We start from the raw sequence: 25801 nt of genomic DNA on the forward strand, positions 1-25801 counted from the left end.
CTCACCGATACCCTGTCTACCCAGGGGTTCACTTTGAGTCTTAACATTCAATCTGTTCAAAAAACTTTTTAAAATTTTGTAAAAATAAATAAATAAATAAATTGAGAGACATGCACATGTAACGAATGTGTGTGAAATGTGAACATAATCAGGTGAATAATGTTCGAGAAATCGGTTGGACAAAAATCTCGGATGGACGGAGGTCATCATGGTCATCAGATGTGACTATATGGACGTTCAGAGGCTCCGTAGTTAATGCAGAAACACCGTCATCTTCTACCACACTGAGCCCGTTTACATTCACGCCAATACTCCGATCAGTATCCGATTTCTGGAGTTGTTCAAGTGATCATGTAAACAGGATAATCTGATCTGTTTTATCAGGTAACAGCAGTAATCTGATTATGAGAAATCTGATTAACACAACTGGATTTCTCCCCAATACCCCGAAGTCTTCCTGCATGTGTACAGGTTAATCTTTCATTCTTTTACACCTGCACATGTATAAACACAAGTAAAATTATAGAAAACAGAAGTTACATAGTCAAATGTAGGTGGAAGACAACAACAGAAAGTTTGATTTTACCATCACTACGTATGTACGTACTCTGAAAGAAATCTGATAATGGACTGGAGCGTCGAAACCAGGGTTTTTCGATTATCGCATTTCTTAAGTGCATGTAAAAGCGTTAAATCTGATTGCAATTACACTTGCAACAAGTCGTGCCAGGCACAACAAACCCCGCCCCTTGCACATATTGAAGCTTACTTTGGCATTGATCCAGCTGATGTCATCATGCCTATGCGTGTGCTGATGTCAGCTGAGACATAGACAGCATAGACACATTTCAGCCATCATAAGTAAATGGGGGAAAAAGATTTGAAAAATTCAAAAAAAAAATTTGAACTTTGACCTGCTTTTCCCAAAATGAAATCACATCTATTATGGGTCACTGGCAATCTGTAAACCCAGCTTGGTATGAAATGAACCAATAGTTTTGCTGCTAAAATGTTAATTAACAAACAAAAAAACTGAACCTAAGACAATACCCTTTTACTCCTAGTTATCAGACTTTTATGCTCATGTAAACAGGATCATGGATTCACCAGTAAAACCCATGGAGTTGGATCAATGACAGTGGATGGAGACACTTGGTTTATGTTCAGTTAATGATAGATTTTGTTGGAAAAGTCACTTTTTGATTTAATAACCTTTGAATTTAATGACATTTTATGAAATCTACATGATCAGAGAATCAAATTTTGGAAAATACCTGATTTTCACTGAAAAATCAGGTTTTTTTATATGGAGGATAAAATTATAAAAAATGGTAATAAGACAGAACATCTCTAATTTGCACATATTTCGATGGCACACTATTTTATATATTTATTTAACAGTGGCAGCTGCTCGTCTTTCAGACAGGGGAAGGTCATTGTCGGCTTACATCAAAAAAATTGTCAAGTTATTTCAACATACATTCGGCCCTCCATTCCTTTTTAAGAAAATGGTCAGTGACCTTATCGTACCAAGAAGGCGTCTTTTCCAGGGACTGGACCAGTGTGTGACGATATCAAACTCAAACAAGAAATGATTAAATTATGTAACTGAAACAAGAAAACGCTGAAATTATGTTAAATTGAAACAAGGAAGTCCAATGAGTGTGTTTTATTTACAGTGCAAGAAATGAACGAGTAATTTCGTAGTGGTTTCTCTCTCCATTTCACAGCAGAATGCGCGACGGTATTAAACTGAACTGTGTCAGTGAAGGAGTAGATCTCTAAATAGCTGTCAATCAAACGGGATTCAGCCTTTCAACTGATCCTCCAATCAGCACGTGGAAGCCCATCGTCCAGCCCAGCCAAGGTCCGCCCACAGCTCCATTCACCCCCAGAGACGCCCGGTGTCCGGGGGCGGGACAACATCGTGGCATTTATCCAATTAAAGTCCAATTTTGAGGCAATGAAAAAAACTGTTCCACTCAGTCCCATTGAAGTGCATGGACGCTGAGCATCTACGGACAAATGCACTGAGCAGAGATCGAATGAGAAAACAGCGCAACGGGAATGTATGAGAAGTGAACAACATCGAGTCTGATAATTTGGGATAAAGCTGATTCTGAACGAACTCATCTGTGAGATGAACGTGTTCTAATACATTTGTAGTCAATGAAATGTCAACAAAACCGAACATATTTAACCATTTAATTTTCGTCTTTGAGAAATCGCCTCTGTTATTTAATACACACCTGTATCTTATTATTATTATTATTATTATTATTATTATTATTATTATTATTAAAGCCTATTCTATTCTATTCTATTCTATTCTATAAATCACTTGGGAAAGACAAAAAACATTTGGAAGTTGTGACAAAAATCGTGTGCGTCTTTCAGGGTTAACTGGACAAATGTGTGAATTCAGTAAGTCTTTCTCCTTTTTGCCTCCTTCTCCTTTTAAAAGAATATTTTACTTTTATTATTGAAGCACAATCCCTTTCAAAATAACCCCAGAAATCAGTGCACAAACTCCTCCAAAGCGCCCCCAAAGGTTCTTACCATTGTTATGGGAAGTATTAGCCATCTGTGTGGAAAAACACTTAGTAAGGCTGAGGCAAACATGGCTGATCCTTCAGAAAACACTTCTAATGAGGAGGAGCATTATGCTGGAGTTCCTGTTGTTTGTTGCTGCCGTCACCTCTGTTTGTCAGTGAGGAAGTCACTTGTAATGTCAAATTGGAGAAATAATGAAGTGTAGTGACGCCTCTTCTGCTTCCCGTTCTTTACGAAGACTCCATCTACAGCGATAACGTATCTGTACGATCAGTCGTCCACGTCCATTTAACACTTTAATATCAACCGTCGTCCAATGATTTTATTCTTTTATCTCATGGCTTGTTTCAATAGTTTCTTTTAGTATTATTTTTATGGTGTTTTATACATGATAAGTGGTAAATAAGTACTGCATCATGGCTGCGACTGGCAGTTATATTTATTATTGATTTGTTGGTTATTTTCTAGAATCAGTAATTTGTATTTTGGTTTTGTAAATGTTTTCCAAAAAGTGTTTCTGAAAGAACTTAAATGTCTTGTTTGATCCAAAAACCAAAGTTGCTCAGTTTATGGAATAGAATAAACCAGAAAGTACTCAATTTTTTTGTTGTTAAATCAATATCAAAATAGCTGATTAATAACTGAAAACTAGTTGTTTAATTGTGGCTCTGAAATGGTTGGTGAATATTCGTTAAGAAGCTGAATCCATTTCTTCTAACTATAGTCTATAATTTTACCAAGTGACATATATGGACCTAAATATATGTACAGTTCAGTGGGACAGCTGAGTCTCTTCAGATTAAGTCATTCTCCAAAAGTAGCTGAATAAGAGGAGGTTGAATTTTTTTATTTTTTTTTTCTGCAAGAATTTCAGTATTTTGAAGAGATCATAAACAGAAAATCAGGATCTCATTATTGTGAGAAGTTAAACCTTGTGAATTGTTACATATGAATTGCATTGCAAAAAAGCTCCTTTTGATTGAAGCACTAACATCCAAAATAATGACGTGTATGTTATTTGTCCAGTTCCATATCCAACAGACGACATAAACACAACTGGAAAAATGTAATTTTCTATTCAAATACGTCAACTTAGAGGTCAGGATCTTGTAATTATGAGAAAATATGAACCTGTTTATCAATTAGTGTCACATAATGTGGAAACTGATTGGAAAAATTTTTATTTTTTATTTTTTTTTTACAAAAAACACTTCATATTAAATATAAGCAGTAAAATCCATTGAAGTAAGTTGTATCTTATTGATTATAGAGTAGTTCAATAATTTGACAGTCTGGGACTCACTGAGTTGTACGACAGGGAAAATATAGTCTTTTTTTAATGTTTTAGTAAAACAGTAGTGCAAAAAAAAAAAAAAAAAATATTGTATTTAAACATCACTTAAGCTCTTTCTTAAAATGTGTTATCATGTAATTGAAGTAGCCGATGTTAAGATTCCTCAGTATGTCTTTTAATTCAGATTTTAGTGCGATTCATGATGGTTTTGTTTTTAAAAACATTTTTTGAAAAAGTCAGTTTTTATTTTTGAAGCTCGGGCTCAACATCTTGTAACTGTAATTAGTTATTTTCACATAACCTGGAAATCTACTGACATTTGGATTTTTGCATAAAAATTGAGGAGCAGTGGAGATGTACGAAAAAAAAAAATCTAAAATGAATTTGTTTTACACAAATATTATTACTGCACTGGACAAATATGCATGGCTTGTTGAACTTCTAATTTTTTATGAAAAAAATGTGCCTGCTGTTTTAATGTAGAGATCAGAATCTTGAAATTACAAGATAAGGTGTATTTTTCTGTGTGGTACTCATTTGTTTTTGTTTTTTTAATTCTACTCCAACTTTCCCCTCACCCTTCTGTACACTCTGTTTTGTATGATTTCTTTTCTTCTGAACACACACACTCGTACACTGTGGCTTTTTATTCAGATTTCTTTTTCTCGTTATTAAAAACATCAGTGAGCAGTGCAGACGTGGCTGCCACACATGGCCTGGTGTGGAACAGGTGAGGGTTGAACACCTGGTCACCACACCTGTGCACCTCCGTTATGTTCTACCTTCGCTCCCTGTAGAGAGCACTCTCTCTTCCTCTTTTTTTTGCTATTCCAGGTGTTCACACCTAACATTTATTTATTTCAGATTTCACAGGTGCTTATTACAGCAGTAGAAGAAAAGAAGAAGAAGTGAAGATGCAGAAGAAGAAGAAGGAGGAAGAGGAGAAGAGGAAGAGCCCAGGGTACAGTTGCTCCAAGAGAGAAGAGGCACAACAGAATTTCAATCTGGTACGGTGAGCTCTTGCACAAACTTCAAATATATTTACAATAAACAATCAATGATTCATAAGATGTGATATTTACAGTTATTACAAATACATGTGTTGAGTGACTGCAGCTGAAATGATAATGATCTTAGCAGGAAAAACATTTCACATTGTTGCTTCTTTCGGTTTTGCAGAGGAGGAAGAAGGGAAAAAACAAACCAAAAAAAACAAAAAAAAAACACCCAACCCTCCTCCTCTTCCTCTGGAGTCTGGTTGAGTTAATGCCAAGAAAATCTGTGGTACAATACAAACAGTTTAATCGTGTCATTAACAATCAATAACCACTTCTAGTTAGAACATTTCTGCAGAAAGGAACCGAAGAAACACTTATAAAACAGTCAGTCGTAACAAAATAACTGGTGTTCTCATTGAAATAAACTCATAAAAAAGAAACACTTTTATACAGAATATTTATACAGGAATAGCTTCTTGAATTGGATTGTTAACCAAAAGGAAGACACATCGCAGACATCGATTTTCACACAGATTGCATATGTTTTTCTTTCTAAGGTGTTTCTATAGGTTAGTCATTTTACCTAAGCTTATTTGCATGATAGTAAAAATTGCATACAACATTAAATTGTGAAGCTTGTAGCATGAGTTGCTCGACATACAGCACTTTTTATAGGCAACCTTTAAAGCACATTTCTCCATTTAAAACGTTTAAGACACTTTTTGTTTTTACTGCCCATCGAAAATTACATTTATAAATAGAAAAAACATCGGTGGAATTAAAAATAAAACAAAAGAGAAAAAAGCTCCATGTAACACAAACTCTTTAAAAAAGTAATTACATCAGAAAAACACTGCATGAACTGCAAATAAATAAGAATGGAGGACAACATAAACATGGTGCAATTCACATTTCAAACTGTGGCGATTCAGAAAGTTACAGTGACAAAGGTTTTGCAAAATAATCTAACATCGGCAGTGCCGTATAGTACAAGGCATTTGTTGGCATAGTTTCTTTAAGACTGTATTTTTTACAGTTACAATATATGTCTATATATATATATATTTATATTTCTTCCCTAACAAATAATATGTAAAGACTGAGCTATTCTTGAAGATGCACCTGGGCTGGGTGATTCCAGAGTTTGGAGTAAATCACATTATGCACTTTTTAAAAGAATAACTAATCTTGCCAGCAGGCTCCAGACTTAATACCTCATCATTAAGGCCTTGTCAAACCACTTGGTCCTTGATTTGCTATTTTTTCTTAAAAAATCCAGTTAAACATCACGTACGTAAACACCTATCAAAGTCCTAGCAAACTCCAGGGGGGACTTCGTCGACTTTTTTTTTTCTCTTTTTAAATAGAATCAGTAGCTCAAAAAGTTAATCAGTGTAAAACGACAGACATAGAGAGTGCAGTCAGCAAATATCCACGGCAACATACTTAGAATTATTTTTGTGCAGGTTATTTAAATGATGCATCAGTCTTTTACAGTGAATAATACAAGTTTTACAAAATCCAAAAAGTCTGAAATGGGGGGGTTCCTTTCCAGTGTGAGCCTTCGCGTCGGCCTCGTGTCAGTCTGTGGCTGATACATAAACCCTCCTCCGGTGCTCAGTAAAAACACTACTGTTTCTGTTCGCAGTGCGGTGGTTCAGCTCCGTTACCTTCAGCACAGTCCTGAGTCTGTGTGCGCTCCGTTACTCCTTGGCCTGCTCACCGTCCTGGGCCTCCACCCCCCCTCCTCCTCGGCCCAGCTGCTCCTCCATCTTGATGGAGAAGATGGTGTTATTATTGTCGGTCTGCGTGCTCTCGTCCAGATCCTTCAGCAGCTCGCCGCTCTCTCTGAAGTCCGTCATCTCCTCGTCGAAGGCCGGGCTGCTGCCGCTGCTGCTGCTGCTGGTGTTGTTGTTTGCGTTGATGGCGCCGCCGCTGTTGTTGTTGTTGCTGCTGGGCTCTTTGGGCCCCGCCCTGGCCGGGTGGCTCACATAGAAGCGCTGGTTCTGGAAGAAGTTGATGATGGTGAGCTTGGGCAGGTCAAGCTGGGCCGACAGCGTGTGGATGGCCTCCTCGTCTGGGTACAGGCCCACGTCCTGGATGAAGCTCTGCAGGATCCCCAGGGCCTCCAGGGAGATCTTGCCTCCGCCGGAGCCGCGGGACTTGACGCCACCGATGCTGCCGCCGCTCGCCACGCGACTGCTCTCGTCCTCCGTCTCGGCCGGAGATGCGGTGGACGGCTGGCGAGGGGGTAGACGGGGGACGGCCAACGGCTGCTGCTGCTGCAAGGGCTGCTGGGACAGTAGGGGCTGAGAGGGGTGTTGGAGGGACAGGGAGGGCTGGTGCTGCTGCTGCGACTGGAGTGGCTGGGCCTGAAAACACAACAGGAAGGAACAACGTATCATCAGTGACCAGAGGAAAATCTCAAATCTGTAAATTCTACTCTTTACTCCTTACATTTTGTAAATTTAGTTTTAATCACTTAACGCCTGAATTTACCAACAGGTATATTAAAAAAATAGTTAATTATTTCTATTTATTGCTTTCAAGCAGATGCTAAATTCAGCGGACATTGTTAATTTAACTATAACATAAAATACATAAAAATTTAGGTTTGATGCAAATTTGAGACAACAGTCATAATGGTCAAAAGTAATGACCTGGTACTTGTACTTTTACTGCAGTTAAGACCTGGTACTTGTACTGTTTACAGCAGAAAAGACCTGGTGCTTGTACTTTTACTGCAGTCTGCGCTGTATGTGTACTTCTCCTGGAGGAGGAGACATGTAGGTTTGCTCGAGGGAAAGGAAAGACGACAGGGATGTTATCAGTGAACACTTATCGGCGTCCTAATAAGGCCTTTCATTAAAATCAATTGAGTTGTGTGGGGAAACGGGCCCGCTGTGTACAGAGCAGCCACTTTGGTCAGAGGAATTTTCGATGTAATATCTCACTGAGTGTAATCAGTTGTGCTGATATGATTTTTCCCTTCTTTTTTCAGTGGGAGATTTTGTCTCATTGTGCAGAAGAGCTGGAGCACACACACACACACACACACACACACACACACACACACACACACTGACTAGAAAGACACAATGTCCACTACACACAGTGGGAATTCACAGGAAAACTAGCCCCTCTATTCTATCCTTATCAGGTTCTATTGCTGAGCAGTGACAAACAAACTCCCCGTGCACACAATTGGCGTTGTGATGCTCGTCCTGATTGGCCTCTGTGTGAGAATGCTATCGATGGCTTTCACTCGGCCGTTAGTGTAAACGCATGACATTACTCGTAAAATGTCTCATTGTGTTGTTTGGAGGGGGAGTGAGTGGGCTACTCGTGGTCCCTATTGACCCCAGAGAAAATGGGCGCTCTTTTTTATTTATTTATTTATTTTCATTTCTGAGTCACACACTGTAGAATAGGTGTTTCATAATGAAGTTTACAGAACAGCACTTTGCAGATATTCGGCTGCCAAGTTGCATAAATGCGCCCAAAGATGTGATTTTACACTGAGCTATGATGGTTCGTGTTGAACAAATTTGAGCTAATGTGGCTAATGTGTCGAAATATTTAAATACTAGTCTCTTATGGACAGTGTAAACAACACCCTTAGATCAGAAATAATCCCATTTTAATCTACAACGTTGCTGTTTGCATGTAAAGTGTGCACAAAACTCCCTCATTCCATATCAGCTGCTCAAATTCAAATTGTAAAAGAAATCCTATTACCTTATTTATACCCACTAAATGGCAGCCTTTGTGAAACACTGGCCATGTCTCCAAGTAACCAAATAACTAATCAAGCGCTCAGCTGTGGCTCCGACTTTTAATAGAAGTATTATTGTACTTCATTAAGATAGTTCGACCGTTCACCGAGCCTCTGTGTTATTTTCCATTCATCTGCCAGATGTCGTTTATAAAGCGGCTCTGTTAAATAAGTTCAGGCTAATGATATCTTTCAGAACGGCTTTCACTGAAAAGTAGGAACTTTTAAGTGTTTCTGTGTTTCTAATTAACAGGAGTTCATAAAAAAAAGCCCCTAAGTGCTGTTTATTACAAAATGCCTGGAAATTAGTAAAGATTAAATAAGAAAAGCAGGGAGAAATATGCTGTTTGTATTTAGTTTTGATACAGTACTTCAGAAAATGTAGGAAAATATGCTCTAATATAGTATGGGATGTTCTATAGAGAAGTGTGTTTTTATGTTTTTGTCGCTCTAATTTCAACTGTCTTATCTTTATCCTACCGTCGTTTCAGTTGTTTGGATGATGATATGTATATAGGGTAAACAGCTAAATGGGGGTACAAAATAATGAGACTACTCAACAGAGAGTTGAGAGTATGAGAGTTAAATTTCTTTGTAGAAGATGCTTAAATTGAATAATAATAATTACGTGAACCATAAACTGGATCATTTTAACCTGGTATTATATCAGTTTTACTAAAAGAATTTCTCAGCTTGTGAGTGTTTAGCCTTTGATCCTTTTAATTGTTGGAATTATTAAATGGATAATGTATTTACAGTTATTTAAAAATAAATACTCACATTAGTCAACAATGTGGTTATTGAAAAGCTGAATACAGTATCAGAAGTTGCTTAAAATCAGTTTTTATGTGACATTAAATGACTTTTCAATATGACTTTTAATGATCTAATTACAAAGGATTTATTTAACAATATTTTCAAATATTTTTCCCGCATTATTGTACTTGTAACAAGGTTGTATCCTGTTACCATATAATTTCAATCCTGTTACCCTATCTTTTTTTTTTTATCCCATTGTCATTTTCATCATTTAATAATCATGTTTCATGTTCCTGTATTTGATCTGTCATGTGAACATAAACACTGAAAAAAAAAAAAAAATGAAATGACTATTCAATGTAACTTTCTTTACATAATGGTGAAGGATTCATGAAAAAATTATTCATCAGGTTCCTCAGTACTTCTAACAGAGTCATAATCATAGCACATAAATTAAACATGTAAAAATGTATGTTTGATGCCTGGAACAAATCAAATTACCTGCTGGTTTTTCTTAAACCCATACCAGAACAACAAAGTTGAAGGCAGACCCATCCACCTGCAGTGTGGCGCAAATATTTGTTATTTTACCCGTGTTTGTGTTGGCATGTTCCTCTTTTAAACTGTCGCCCTGCTTTACATAGTATGCTTGTGAATTACATTCTAAGTCATGCACATTAACTTTTGTTTTTTGTTTTTTTTTGCGTTTGTGTCACAAATATTTGTACAGGATGTGTTGAGTTTGCACGTGTACATATTTGCATTTAAGCTTGAAGAAGAGGCTGTTCTAACCCAGGGAATCTTGCAGTGTGAGTAAGTTCTGGCTTAGTGTCTTAACTAGAAGAACTATGTCAACAACATTTCTCCAGGTTTCAACAAAATAAAATTAAGACTTTTAAGATTATTAAGAAAGCAATTTAAGACCTGTTTCTGTTCTAAGGGTCATTGAACTTGTACTTGCCCTTATTAGAAGAGACTAGAGCTGAAACGAGTAATCGACTTGAAACAATTAAAATAATTAGTCGGCTTGAGGTGAATTTTCCTAAATCGAAGCTTCGTTTCCTTAATTTTGCTCCCACAAAACATTGGTTCCACTGTTGTGTTTCAGATGGACGCTTATTGTGACGCACATGATGCCAGGATCAACACAAAGTTGTGCTAGTTCCATCTTAAGTTGTTAACAAGTTGGATCCAAATGTATTGAAGACTGCAGTGCACATATTGTTTGTAGATGTCATTTGACTTGTTTGTTGTTGTTTCTATCTATAGATAATTTTATAGTTATTCCTACATAGATATTTTTGATACATTATTTTACTTTTAAACATTTTGTGGTTGTTGTTTCAACTTGTTCTGGAATAAGGGACAAGTTGTTTGTCATCTTCATGGATATCTGTTTCACATTTCTACTATTTTTTTTTCTTTACCTATTCAAATAATCATTTAATCGAAGAAAATAATTGATGATTAATCAGTTGCAAAAATCACTAACAGCTGCAGCTCTAGATGAAACACTAGCTGAAACTTTTAAGTTATTAAACATACATAAGAGGTCATTTCACTGCATTGGTTACATTAGTGCTAGTTTGTTCAGTGGTGAATTTGTTTGTGGTTTTGTAACAATGTGTGTATTTTCAAAAGACACTTTAAAGAAACAAAACTTACATATGACTAACTTCATTTAAGTAAAATTACCATCATGACTCTGTCACACATTGTGATTCTTCCACGTGGGTCGTACTCACCTGTAGCTGCTCGGTGGAGATGTGCATCAGGTGCGACGGCCTCTCGTTGTGGTGCTGCTGCATCGCGCTGCTCTCCTGCTCGTAGATGGCGTCCCGTTCGGCCTGGGACAGGCTCAGGAAGCGCCTGATGGTGGAGATGTTCTCCCACAGCGTCCGGTTCTCTGGGGTGGGATCCTCCTTCCAGCGAAGGAGCTCACAAAGCCAACCCTGAGGAAGGATCAGAGGGGTTAGCATTAGTCTGGACATCACGAAATAGAAAGAAAATGTCTTTACAACCTTCAACTGATGCTGATTTGGCACAGTAAATAGCGGTGTGTATTGGCAAGAATCTGGTGATGCAATACAAATCACAATACTAGGATCACGCTACTGTTAACTAGGCGATATTTTTTGGTTTGTTTCATTTCTTTCATTAAAACATTATTTCCTGGAAAAATTGAATTACATCAGAAACATACAAATACTAAACACATTTTTATTTGATCAGAACAAGACAAAACTTTCCTCTGTAAAAACTTAAAGTGCAGGATTTGGATAAATAAAGTTTTAACATCCCTAAAAATTACGTTTTACAGATATTATGGTTTAAGATCCTGCTCAAATGTTCATATTCTATTAGTTCTGAAAAAAATGCGTAGTACACATTCCCTGAATCAACATCATAAAATGATTTTTGTGCAATCCCAACAACAATCTGCCTCTTTCAGACAGTAAAAAGTGATTTTAGGATGCTTGAAATAACCATTATTTAACAAAACACTATTATCAATAAAAAACATGGATGACCTGCGATATCACAATACCACTTTTTTTAGTAAACAAAATGCCAATATGAATATATAAATTAAGAGCTTGCAGAATTCCCAAAAAATATTTAAAAAAAACCCCAAAAAACAAAACTGAACCTCTGACATGTCTGCATTTGAATACATACCTAAAAATATGGATACAGTACTTTTTATTATCAGTATAGTATCATGAAATGAAATATCTAGATATATTGCAATATTTTCTTAAAACCTCTACCAATAAATGTAAAAATATTGGACTTTAGAAAGAAAAATAAACAGACTCTCTTTAGCAGAGATGAGTAGAAAGAAATAGTTGCGCAACTGTTGAGGAAAAGTGAACTGTTGGATATTTGTTTGGCTGTGATATTTCATCTAAAACCACCCAAATGTTTCTGGGGCAACTGAGCAAATCACAACAGCACTGGGATAAACCAGCTTTAATACAACACCATTTCAACTGATTTACCAATTTAAATAAATCAGAGATATTATATTGTTCTCAGTAGTGCTGAAAATAAATCACTATGAAAAATGGCACACGTACATGAAAGAAAGCCCATGTTATTTGATGAAAGCGGCACCTGCAGCCCCCTTTTCTACTGTGGGGGAGCTGAGGATGTGAATTAGCCAAGGTCAAGCAACACAGCAGGAACGAATAATTTAACATGACGAGAAACACACACTGGCATATTGAAAGGCACCCTTGGGAGGAAGAAAGTGACTCCCATATTTGAGATGCTCCAGCAGAGGGCCATGAAACACAAAGCTGAGGAATGGGACAATCAGAAAAGCTCCAATCTGGGAAACAACGGCTGCACAATTAGCCCGAGTCTGATCACTTTTTTGTGATGCGTAAAAGACACCGACGCAGCAGTGGAAGGAGAACATCATCTAAATAACTGAGGTTTGGAGAACGATTCTCTTACAATAACATGGTTTCAAGTTCACTCTCATTTGTGATGAGTTTGATCATGTGTTTCTTGCAGACTTTTGATATAACTGTGGGTTCAAGTTCTTTGCTCTATAAGACAATAAAATCTAGTATTTTAATACTTTTAAAAATAGCTGTAACTTTTGTTTTTAAAGCACAAACCACCACAGGCCTAAAATGTAAACAAAAACGTTCACTTGTGTGTGAGATTTCAGAGCAGTACTTGGGTTTCTCTCACACATCACAAAACAAGCACCATCTGCCACAAATCCTCACACGTAAAAGAGTAAAATAACCACAGATACAGTATTTCTAAGAGATTCAAAAATGCAACAAAATGTAATATTTTTATAGTAAGTGTATCAATAAGTTCTTAGGAGTCAACAGTAATTTTAAGTTTTGGAGTTGATAACAGAAATATGTGGTCAGACATGCAGAACGGCCGTTGGAAATTCATGAGAAAACAGCAGCCTATAGTTGAAGCACAAGCATCCCAGACTTTGGATTATCCTGGAAAAGAATAAAAGTAAAAAGAAGTTGTCTAGTTGGATTATGAAAGGCCAGTGAAAAATGACACTTTTGTCATAGTTGTTACATGAGAAATAAAACACTTTGACTATGGACAGAAACATTGAGCAGCTAGAGCCCAAGCGTCACCCTTATACAGACTTAGATTGTCCTGAGACCCAGCATTTTGGTCCTCTGTAGTGGACAAGAGTTTCACAGCTTTACTTGAACGCTGTCTACTGCAAAGGCATTCCATAAAATAAATAAATGAATGTACTGGGGGAAAAAAACTGTGGCATCATGCAGTTTCCAATCAAGGCTATTATTTAATGTAAAAAAGTCAGACCTTTTACTTACTGGGTCTCAAGAGGACATACAGATACTTAAAATAGTTGAGATTATGAGCAGACACAAGTGGATCCTTTTCCCAAACCTGAACCCTGACACTCAACTGAAAGGACAAGTGTAAAGAAAACGGAAACGTTCAACCCCCTTCCTATTGACAATAGAACGATGATGAGATGTTTGAGGATCAGGACATTTCTACAGCTGACAAATGATGGCCTGATGACTTCTAAAAGTGAAGGTGTGCGACGTCATGACCCAAACCTTCACAGTGTATGAGTGAAAGGAAACAGTGTGTAGAGCTGGGGTTAGCCTTAGTAAAGCTATGAGAGAGCTGTAAAGGGACAAGAGCTGATGAAGGAGGAGGGCCGGTCAGGGAGTGGAACCAATGAGGAGGAAATGCAGTGTCAAAGAGACGCAGCGAGGTGTGTGTTTGTGTTTGTGTGTGTGCGTTTTGGGGGCTACTCGCTGAGCCGGGTCGGTCCTGGCAGTGTGACAGAGCGGCGCTGTAATCTCCCGGCCAGTGAGCGGCAGCACCTTTCATTTCCACCGGATTACACCGCGCTGCTGGTCCACGTGCGTGCGCACACACACGCGCGCACACACACACACACAGTTGTGTGGACACACACATAAACATGCACACACATAGGGCAGAGCCACGCCACCACACTGCATGCAAGAGATAACTCAGCAGTTTGGTTGTCCCCTGTTCCAACTCCTCCCATAAGCCACATCAAACCCAGGAGGGGTTTTGGAGGAAGCCGAGAGGGAGAGAAAGCGAGCGAGAGACATAAAGTGAGACAGAGGAGAGCGAGTAGAGGGGGCCATAAAGCCTGCATGCCCACCTTGTTCCTTTGCCACGTTTATTGTTGCGTTTTTAATTTGCATGCAGAGGGATTTGGACGGCGCTCTGGTTGGGCTGTCTGTGGTTTCAGCTGATTCGGTAGTGAAGGAGAACACACACAAACACTGCCCCCCCACCCCCACCACACACACACACACACACAAACAAAACACAAACAGACACACAAACCACACACCATCTTGTCAAAGCCAGAGAAACAGTACCCCAGCCCAACGATGGAGTAATCCAACTCAAACACTCCCCAAACCAGCAGGATTAAACCCAAAGTAGCAGAGCCAATCAAACAAAGGCACGACGTGAACTCCATTTCAATGCCAGGAAGTCCATTTGATGAAATAAAGTACAGAGTTATTAGTTCACTAGTGTGAACGCTTGTTTTGTGGGACTGAATATGTTTGATAATTTCTGCAGTTTTTTGAGCTGACATTTGGCATTTACAGAATAAACAAAAGAAAGAAAAAAACACTTGCTACGAAAATGAACATTTGCTAAATGTTTCGACGTGTTGTACAGCAAACAGCCGTTAGCGCCGCTCCCGACCGGCTCCGTGGACACTGGACAGTCAGCGTTTTCCAGGGCAGTTTCAAGAGCTTTGTTTGTGTTTGTCTAATTGCATTGCTTCCACAGAGCAGGCAGAGGCAGAGGGAGGGGGAGACGCTCACACAACTTTAACTACTCTTTGCAAATCACGACAAAAACTAAAGATAAAATAACTAGTTTATAAACTCATAAAACACATCTCCTCTAAAAATTATTTCATTTAAAACTTTATTTATTTGTCAGTGTACTTTACCGAGAAGCACTAAATCATTAATATTTTATGTTTAGCATTCCTGCACTGTGCTGATGTTACCATACTGCTCCAAATCTGTTTTCCTCTTTATTGTTTAATGTAATTTGTTGAGACTCTCCACCGCAGCTGACAAGCACCAACCGCTCTTGATTGGATCATGGAACTTGCTGCCCCTGCTGCTAAAGTGTTCCAACACTGTCCAGAAAACAAAAATCTAGGGCTCTTCAATCCAGTGTACTCTCTGTTTTGTTGAAGATCATTAAGGGCCCTCTATAAATAAATAGCACAGGTAGTTGAGAACAGGCCTAGTTATTGGCCAACAGTGAACACACCGTACACAGGATTTTACATTAAAAGTCAGGGACAGCAGACACTTTTTGTGCCCGAGTCACATTAAAATACTGCACAAATCTTGTAAAATTAACAAGACAGCCAACAAATGACTAGATTATCACTGACTGAAACCTCTGAGAGGCTACCGAACAAACATTTTGGTCATGAACATTTTATAGTTAACTTGTATAAAACTAGAGATTTCGACCAATAACCCAGGACAAGTTGCCTCATATAAGCACAAAGAACTGAGAGTGAAAAGGTGAATGATAGAGTAATAGAGTAGCTTCCATTGGTAATAAGGATGTTCACACTCTGCTTTTTGTCACCTGCTAGTTATGTAAGGAGGCAATATTTGCTCAAACATGAAGCATATCAACCTTAACTCTTAGACTAGATTCTGTCTCCTGAAAAATTAAAATGTACTATTGTGGGCATGTGGCATAATTTGGTTTTGTAAAATTAGGGGGATAAAACAGTGCAATGTTACTTGGACGGACTGCCCAGGTATATTAACAGCCATCTGAGTGTATCTGGCAACATGGGGCATATTTTTATTTATCCATCCATCCAAGAAAATGACACCATCCGCAGTCGATTAACAAGTGGACAGCGGCCACTCGCTCTGCCCTTCCTGTGCCTGTTCAATCTGCCGGCAACACAAGGGTTTACAGACAACGACACAAACTGTAGACAAACACCTACAGAGGCATCCTCTGGCATTACAGCAACAGATGCAGCTATTTATTGGACGCACACTGTATATAATTACTGAATAGAGAAACCGTGATGTCACCCACTGATTTCTGAAAAGCTGTTCTGAAGCTATGCTTTGCTATTTGGTCATGGCCATATTGTTTTTTAGAGCCAGGAGTGACTATACTGGGACAGAAGGGGCTACAAAAAGGGCTAATGCTAAGCACCAGCTTACCAACTCAGTCAAACTATCTGCCATGAAAAAAATGTGTTTTATTAAACAAAGCAAAAAATAAAACAGTTCAACTAGACAGGCAGCGAGCTGTCATACAGACATGTCAATCAAAGTGCAACATCGCAGACATTGAAGCTTCTATTTGACCTGAGATCTGAACACAGGAAAAATGTAACGATGGTCCAGATCAGTCAGAGCAGAGGTGTCAAACTCATTTTAGTTCAGGGGCCACATACAGCCAAATTTGATCTCAAGTGGACTGGACCAGTAAAATAATAGCATAATAACCTATAAATAATTAGAATTTTTCTCTGTGTTTAAATGCAAAAAAAGCTAAATTAAATTATGAAAGTTTTTACATTTCCAAACTATCCTTTCACAAAACTGAATAACCTGAAAAACCTGAAATTTCTTGAGAAAAATAAGTGCAATATTATGCCTATACTAGATTTATACATGTGAGTTTTATGTAGACCACAGTGGATCTACAAACGTACCAAACATTTAGGAACAGACACAATATTGTTGGAATTTGGAGTTTGGAACTAAACTGAATTTAACACACTTGACTATTAAAATAATGTAAATTAAAAAGTGTAAATTTCCCTATGGGATGAATAAAGTTATCTATCTATCTATCTATCTATCTATCTATCTATCTATCTATCTATCTATCTATCTATCTATCTATCTATTACTATCTTTTTACGCAAATTCATCCTGCAGGCCAGATTGGAATCTTTGGCGGGCTGGTTTTGGCCCATGAGCCGTACGTTTGACACCCATGAGTTAGAGGGTCCAAATAACAATGATGTTGGAGTGACTTGTGAAAATAACACTGACTTAGTATTATTGGAAAGTTTCACTGTTTGTGAATGTGAGTAGACCCCAGTGGCCGTCAGTAGAATCACAACTGTGAGATATTTCTGCAATGCCTTCATGTTGGACCCGAGGTCTTCACCTCACTGTTTTTATTTTTTTTATATTTGCTGTGTTGGCTGATGAAGTTTCTCAACCTTTAAAGTAAAATAAGTGAAATAATAAAAATCACGTACATTTTCGATGCTTAGTTTGTTGTACAAAAACTGGCTCTGATTGTGGCTGATGAGGTTTCTCAACTGGAAATACCTTTAAAGAAAAATAATAAGTGAAATAATAAAAATTGCCTACATTTTTGATGCTTAGTTTGATATTCAATTCCAATATACTGAGTTATTCATTTAGTTGATTACTTTGACTTAGGTGCCCATTTATAATAAAGAAAAAAAGAACAGTGAAATTTCCTTTAAAAAACACACTATTGGTCTATATTTTTATTACTATTATACTTCTATAGAATAAATTAACTATCACACCCCTGCTTTTGTAATTCAGTCGTTAAATAATGCCATAAGTCTACACATTCGTAACTGACTGACTCAAAGTGATTAAAATAACATCACTAGTTTTATGACATTTTTGTTGAGTGAAACCATATTGTGCATCTACAAAATTAATGAAACACAAAAAAACTTTTAAAGATATTGCTAAATTTTAATCTTTGGGATTATGCTGAATATGACTACCATTGATAAGAGCAGTCGTCATACAGTTAAAGGTCATAAAATATGCAGAAGATTTCTCAACAGGAAAAAACTGCCATGAACCTTAGCACTCATGCAAGAAAGCTAACTTTGCTTACCGGCCGCCAAACCTAAAACAACTTAAAATAGCAACCTATTGTAAAAAAAAATTACGAAACTAAACTGAGACAAAAAGCTCACAGGAAATAAAAAGCTAAATTATTCTAACCTGTGACTGATATATTCATTCATGATATATTCTTTCATTCTTTCATAATCAAACTTTCTTTTGATTTTGTTTCAAGTTTTGTTCATTTTACAGCTCACAGCTTGCAGACGTCAAATTGCTCAATACAGTTTGTGAGGCACTGATAGAGGGCACAATTACGCTGGAAAAAAGAAAAAAAAAAACAACAAATACTGATAAGCTTTTCAATCAACTTCCTCAAATAAAGCTGTGCATTTTTCAACCCAGATTACCTGGTAAAACTGTGGAGTGCCTACTGAACTGGAATGCTGGCTTATTTTGTAGCTAAATGCATCTTTCAGTCGAAATCACAGATGCTGCAAACAGGTTCATCCAAGCACTAAGTACTGACAGGCATAGGATTATTTTGCTATGTTGGCACACACCTGTGACAATATTGCACAATAATCCGCTGCCTCTGGGTCATCGTCGCTTAATTATTAATTAGTTTTAAACAAGGCAACTGGCAATCAGGAGGGGTTTTTTTTGTTTTGTTTTTTGTTGAGCAGCAGACAGATCTGACCGCAGAACTCTAGGGTCATAAGGTGCCAAATTAAAAAGGGTAATAAACTCTTCAGCAGCCCATTGTATGCTCTTTGTATAAATAGCAACCGGGTGTTCTGATAAAAATATTTCCCTCTCAGCACAATAGTTGAATTCATGCGCGAGATTCAACCAGCTATGCAACGCTTATACACCGTGTATGTGAACGCTGCAGTCACAAGCTGCCAATGAGAGCATAGGCCTGCTCTGTCACAGAACAGCATGGTATTCACCGCCCAAACCGCCCACCCGTTCACCATTCACTGCCACAAGTACGGCTCAAGAAAAAAATTTAAAAAAGAAAGAAAACCAACATGTAAGCTCACAAAAAACCCGCTAATGAACAACTGGCTTTGCTATCAAATAAGGGACCAAGGTGGTGGACGAATCTGCAGTTGTAGGGACAGTTTGAGGGCTGTCACACGGCCCCGGCCAACACCTTCTCTATAATCTCATTTACTTCTTATCAGTCCCATCAGGCTGACCTCGGCCACAGCAAAATAAATAAATAAAATAAGCCAACAGATGTCCATCAATTTGCCTTTTTTCCCTGCTCCCTCGGATTGCTGCATGACTGAATGTAAAGCTTCAGAGTCGAGAGCTGAAAAAGAACAGGGTCGTATATTCAATCAGAGCTGGAACAAACTGACTCTGGAATAGATTTATTTTCTATGAGGTTTACTGCAATATTAAAAATAAAGGAATTTTCAACAGTGGGCTTGAACGGTTCTATTTGGAAAGACTTAACCATTGCAGAGTGATTGGGGTGATTGTTTTATAGATGGAGTACATCTACATAGAAAATTAACCAAACACAAATACTAAAAAGCTGAAAAAGGATTTCAGTGCAAAGACAGCCCTACTAGAAAGAAGCCAAAAATTCTCCAATATAACCAAACTGACATGTATTAAGCAAAGAAATCCGCCAATGGGGTAAAGACAAGCAACAGAAGACCACAAACAGCCTTAAAATTAGAAAATAAATAAATAAATACAAATTAACCACAGTCAGGTGGGCTTAATATTTGGAAAATGACAAGATCAAGTGTTCACACCCTTAAAATGAGGAAAACAATCTAGTTTGTCTCCTGTGAAATTATACAAACTGTTGTTTCAGCTGTAGTGCTAAATCCAGCTCAAAGTTAGATATATCTTCTTAAAATGAAATTACTGTTCTAATGAAAAACTAATGAGAAGACTGATTCCCCAGAAAAAAAGGAGTTTTTTTTTCCAGTGTTTTTCTTGTAAATGTCAATGCTACACTTGGATTGAAAGCATGAAACACATCAGCAGGTGAAGGCAGGGACGAGCCAAAATAATTCAGTTCTACTGACATTACTTTTCTTTTTGCAACTTCCTTTTTGTTGTTTTTTTTTCTGGTTCCTCACTTATTTTCAGGTTGTAGTTTAGTTAATCTGCCTTATTTGACAGTGCATGTCAGTATTGTGTGACTAGCAGCCGCACATTTCAAAGACGAGGCCAAAACCGTACATTGTGCAACCCTATATGGAGCTCCATCTGGTTAATAGGGTTTCAGTTTTTAGATGGCCATGAAGACAAAGCCTGCATGATATGCCTGAAGATGAAGAAAGGAACGATCACAGATAGAAATGATTGTGGTCATTGTTGTGGCGGGCTGGTCTGGGGGACAGGACTGGTCCAGAGGCGTCCAGACAAACCTCTCCTGTGTCTGAACAAGAGGGAGAGAAAGAAGCTAAAAGTAGGGGGAAGACAATGCATTATTGTCTGTCTTCCTCCTTGAACCTGGCACAGACCCAGGACTGGCAGACAGCACAGTGCAGATAAATGCAGCCGATAACACGGTGCATTCAAACCTGTTTCTCCTCCCTGAACAGGCTAAACCAGTGGCTGCACGTGTGCATTCGAGACCCCCCCCCCGCCCCCCTTCCCCCTCCCCAAGTAAATGTGTGCTATGCTGTAAATACATTACGCCACGGTGAACGCCCATCTGCTGACGACGGCGCTGTCTCGAAACGTTCCTGATGCTTGCACATATGTGAATATCCCACAACAATAAGCAATAATTGACTGCACAATTCAGGGCTGGCTTTCTGGAGAGAATATGTCTTTATATGCAGAACAGCTCACAGTCACTATATGAATGGTCTTTGGTAAAGTGAGGAGGAGGCAGGGCAGTGAAAACGGGGTCAGCGGCCTGAACTGAACTGAAACAGCCGTTACAAGAACAGCCATGATATTCCATTTATCTCTTTCATTCTTCAATTTGAATATTTGGAAATCCAGGAAAATGTTAATGTGAGGAGTGGGGAAAGCGAATAAAAACACTATTTTGTTGCCATTCATCTCTAAAAAGGCTAAACTGAGTAATCAAAGTCATTAATGCTCCTTGCAGGGGTATTCTGGTGGACTTATTCGTGTTCATACATCAATTATTGCACATGGATACAGAGTACAGGACCGGGGAATGTGATCAATATATTGTGTGCCCAAAGTAAAGTCATTGCCCTTGTATGTTTGCAAGTTTCTTTGTTGGACAGGATCATGCAAAAATTACTGCAGCGATTCTAAAATTTGCAGAGATTGCCAAAATGCACCAGCTTAATATCTGACAATATATAGACTAATTATCAGAAATATTTACATTTTCACATCAGCCCCAACTATCCAGTAAAGGTGTGGAAGTAGTGAACAAGCTTCTTGTTCCCATTATATGAACAGATAATCAGGATGAGGAAAAGAAAAACCAAGATCATAGAGTATTAAATATGACAAACATGATTTACACATAAAGAAAACTAATGTGTCTTATGTGTTGTTTATACAACATCAAGGGGCTGTTCGCCATATGGTGATTAAGGAGTTGAATGTACAGTTTGCCCATTTGCATGTATTTTCATAACATCTGACTTTAATTCACATGCTGCATCTGAAAGTTGTGCAGAGGCACAATATAAAAACCATCGCAGTGAGGGCTGGACGTATTTTCAAATGACAGATAGGCCCTAAGGAGTGTTGGATTTGCAACCAGAAATGGATGATGAAATTTGTAGCTCTTATGTGTACTAAACATTAAGCCATTTCTCCTTTGAGGGAAGCTTTTGAGGATTAAAACTGAGTCATCTAAATCATTTGAAAGTTGCCTTTAAAAATCTGAATTTTTTTCATTATTATTAAATAAGGTTGATATAAGTCTGACGTCTTGTCAGAGTGGAGGCTTTCCAGATTGCGGTTGCCAGATTGTGTCACTATCCTCTTTTGTCAGGATGTCAGTAGCTGAGCTTCAGGAGAGAAAATTTGCCAGTGTGAATCATACATGCCAAACAATTAATCTCTATTGGAGCACCAACATGGAGAGGTCTTAGCCAAACAGTGAACATTCCCTGAAAGAGGGGTCGCGACCTCTGCAGATACAATAAGCGAGTTGACAACAATAACAGACTGACAGCTAACACGGCGCACATTGTGGAGGCAAAGCATGACTGTGCAGGAAACAGCCCTGTCTGTGTCAGCACCGGCTCCCGAAAACAATACCAACCAGCTCTGTGGTGGTTTACGTCATGGCTGCCGTACCAATAAAGTGTGCAGAGAAATTTTAAGTGCCCAAATAGAAGCAGATGGAGCATAAAGAATAACCAAAGGCAAATGACCAGTCCATCTAAAATGGAGCACATTAAACATCTGTGTGTGTGTGTTTTTTTTCATTTGTTTTATTTTTTTCCTGCAAAATCCTGCCTCACACAACCTGGGAGATCCCCAGTATAACCCTGGTTTGGCAGGTGCTGCAGAAAAATGCCTTGCTCAAAAGCTGTGGTTAAGTGATTAAACAAGCCATTTACCTTTAAACATTATGATAATTGCCATCTGTAAATTGGAAAACAAAGATAATTTAAAGGTCTTTCCACACTGTCAATATACGTGCCTACATGTTTTGTAAGGTCTTTTTTTTTTGGTATTTTTGTTGCAAATAATTTGCTTTACATGTCAATCAATGACCAAAATCTGTTCACTTTGCCCAGTAGAACACTACAGCTTCTGTATTTGTTTAAAAAAATAAAATGAAAATCCAGTCCGTTTTGATGTACCATGTGCGTTTTTGTACCAAATATTAGTGTTGTTCAAACTGCACAATAATCCACTTTAGTTGGGCGGTGGTGGGCTGATATTTGGGGAGCAGTACAGTCTGCACACAGCTCCGCTCAATGTTCAAACGCTCTTCTCCCACTCCAAATTTACCTCTTATTTATAATCTTTTCTGTTCGATACTGCTGAGGCAGATGGAGAATGAATGCACAGAGGACAACAAACACAGCAAAGATGAAGTTGGGAGATAAACAACAGCAGCAGCAGCGACGACATTACAAACGGAGAAAGCACCTACATGGAGTCTGATTCCATCAATTATAAGAGCTTGATTGAGATTTAATTCAAAGCTGGGGTTTAATTGCTAATATCAAAGCATAATTAAGATGATAAATCATGACTGATCTTATTGAATTAGGGATTGAAATAGCGGAGAACCTGTAAATTGTCTATGTCAGCTAAATAAGTGTTCTTAATTGGCCTACAAGTTTGCTTCAGATACTAATGAAACTGAACAAATTTCCTCCAAAATAGTGTTCAGAAATGCAAGTCCATGTATGTAGTTGCTAGTTCACTTTTATAGTTGTGTTGTCTTCCACTTGAACCTCAAATGGAATATCTACACAAGTGGCAACAGGCTAAAAAGAGCATCTGAAATGTGTGTGGAGACTTTTGTGTCCTCCTTCAGGCACTTTTGTAGAACATTGCAAAATCATTGAATAGAGATTAAGGACTGATCTGATTTATTTCATTATTTAAGGCATTTATTACTTTGACTTAGATGTTCAGTTAAGCAGTTAAGTTTCTCATCGAGTCAAAGAGCTGTAGTGATAAACTGGATAGAGACGGTAGCGTAATCAACAACTGTTTTGTTGACTAAGAATTGGTTTGAGTCATTTTTGCAAAATAAAATTCTGTATTCTGTGATTCTTTGGATATGAACCACATGAGATATCTGAGGACGTCATCTTGGGTGTTCTGCAACTAATAATTAATTTTAAAAATAATTGAGCAATTAATTGGGAATGAAAATGATTATTAGCGACAGCCTTATTTCCAACAGTGACAGATTTTTTTTTTTTCGAGTAAGGATTGGTTACTATATCATCTATTAATCAGCTTTCACCTGCTTCCTGTTCTGAACTATTATCATCATGATGACTTTTAGATATCTTAACATCCATCAGGCCATATGGAGACTTACTGTAGGTTTAGGTTACATTTGTACCTTGTTTGAGTTGTGTTTTAGCCACATGACAATGCACTTAGAATTGCACTCCTTACGATTAAACAGATGTTCTATGAAAAACGTGAATGAGAAAGAGTAAAAAAACTATTCCATCAATCAATTGTTCAGTAATGGAAACTGATTAATATCAATTAAGGAGATTCATTATTAATATACATATACATTAAAAAGTCTTGGTGTTAACTTTTTGTCTACCACAAACACAACTGAATCAATCACTGGATGCTGATTAACCCTCAAAGACCCAAATATCCACCATTGACCAAAAACATTCACTAAAGTAAACTGTTTAATACCTGTTGATCCACTAATCCTATCAATACATGTAAATCATTGGTGTAAAATGCAGTTTGTCATCTTTTCATGGTCATCAGATATGACCCATTTGGACATTCAGAGCCTCCGTAGTGAACGTGGAAACACTGCCATCTTCTAAAACATTGATTCACCAGTAAAACCCATGGAGTTGAATCAATGACAGTGGATGGAGATGCTTGGTTTATCTTCAGTTATTGACATATTTGCTGAAAAACTTTCTGTTTTGATATAAAAACCTTTGAGTTTCCTTTCATGAACTTCTATATGATCTACAATGATTTACACTGAAAATGTAAAATACAGAAGATAATATTATAACACATGGTAATAAATCACTTAAGAAAGGCTAAATAGAGAAAAAATCATTGGGAACTGGTGCAAAAATAGCACTGGGTCTATAAGGGTTCACCTTTGAGCATATACTCTTTTCATGGAACCATAAACCTAAGACAAGGTTCACTGAAGTTAGGATTCAACAAAATGTATAAAATTTCATTTGAATGAGAACATGTTCTAATTTCTAATGTTAAAGCCTTATGGCTTAAAAACAACCTAAACTACTTCAGTTTCAGTTCAGTTGTAACCCCTAACCCACGAATCTGAGACGTTAGAATGGTAGATGTTAGAAAGTTATCTCAGTTTTATTAACACTACAAGTAAAACACTGCTAGTGACGCACCGTAGGAAAAATGAATAAAGAGATGAGTACAGAAGGATTGTGAAAGACAGAGGGAGAGAAAATAATACGAGAAAAACCAAGTGCACACAAGCACCAGCATGAGCACTTGGATAGGCCTAATGTCTCCCCATGCGCTTCCCACTTCTAGACACACACACACACACACACACACACACACACACACACACACACACACACACACACACACACACACACACACACTTTCTCTCCCCTCTCTCAGACTGCATCTGCTGGAGCTAGTGGCTGTAGTTAAATTGAATATTTCCCGGCGTGTGTCAGAAGCATGCAGAATGGTAATTATGACAGATCTGATTAGGCAGGCCGAGTCGGGCGGCTCCGGGCTGCAGGTGCGACCTTGTGCATTCCTGCGTGTGTAAATAAAATTAATTACAAGCGTAGGGGGCGCGCGGCGCGTGACATCAGCGCGCGCAGGGGGGACTCCCACGGGGGGCACCCTAATGGAATATTTTCCCCGAGTCTAATAATACAGTTGGTAT

At 38.0% G+C, this 25801-nt stretch overlaps 1 protein-coding gene across 1 annotated transcript in view; it reads right to left on the minus strand.

Annotated features, from left to right (window-relative positions):
- Positions 1-4479: 4479 nt before the first annotated feature.
- satb1b (SATB homeobox 1b) overlaps positions 4480-25801 on the minus strand; it is a 71704-nt gene continuing 50382 nt past the window's right edge. Inside the window, exons 10-11 of the mRNA XM_030158528.1 lie at positions 11125-11331; positions 4480-7217 (exon numbers count right to left, since the gene is read on the minus strand). Coding sequence (XP_030014388.1) covers positions 6549-7217; positions 11125-11331 — 876 coding nt within the window. The 3' untranslated portion in view covers positions 4480-6548. The remainder of the gene's footprint in view (positions 7218-11124; positions 11332-25801) is intronic.

Source organism: Sphaeramia orbicularis, chromosome 16 (assembly GCF_902148855.1).
Source record: "Sphaeramia orbicularis chromosome 16, fSphaOr1.1, whole genome shotgun sequence".
Taxonomy (NCBI): domain Eukaryota; kingdom Metazoa; phylum Chordata; class Actinopteri; order Kurtiformes; family Apogonidae; genus Sphaeramia; species Sphaeramia orbicularis.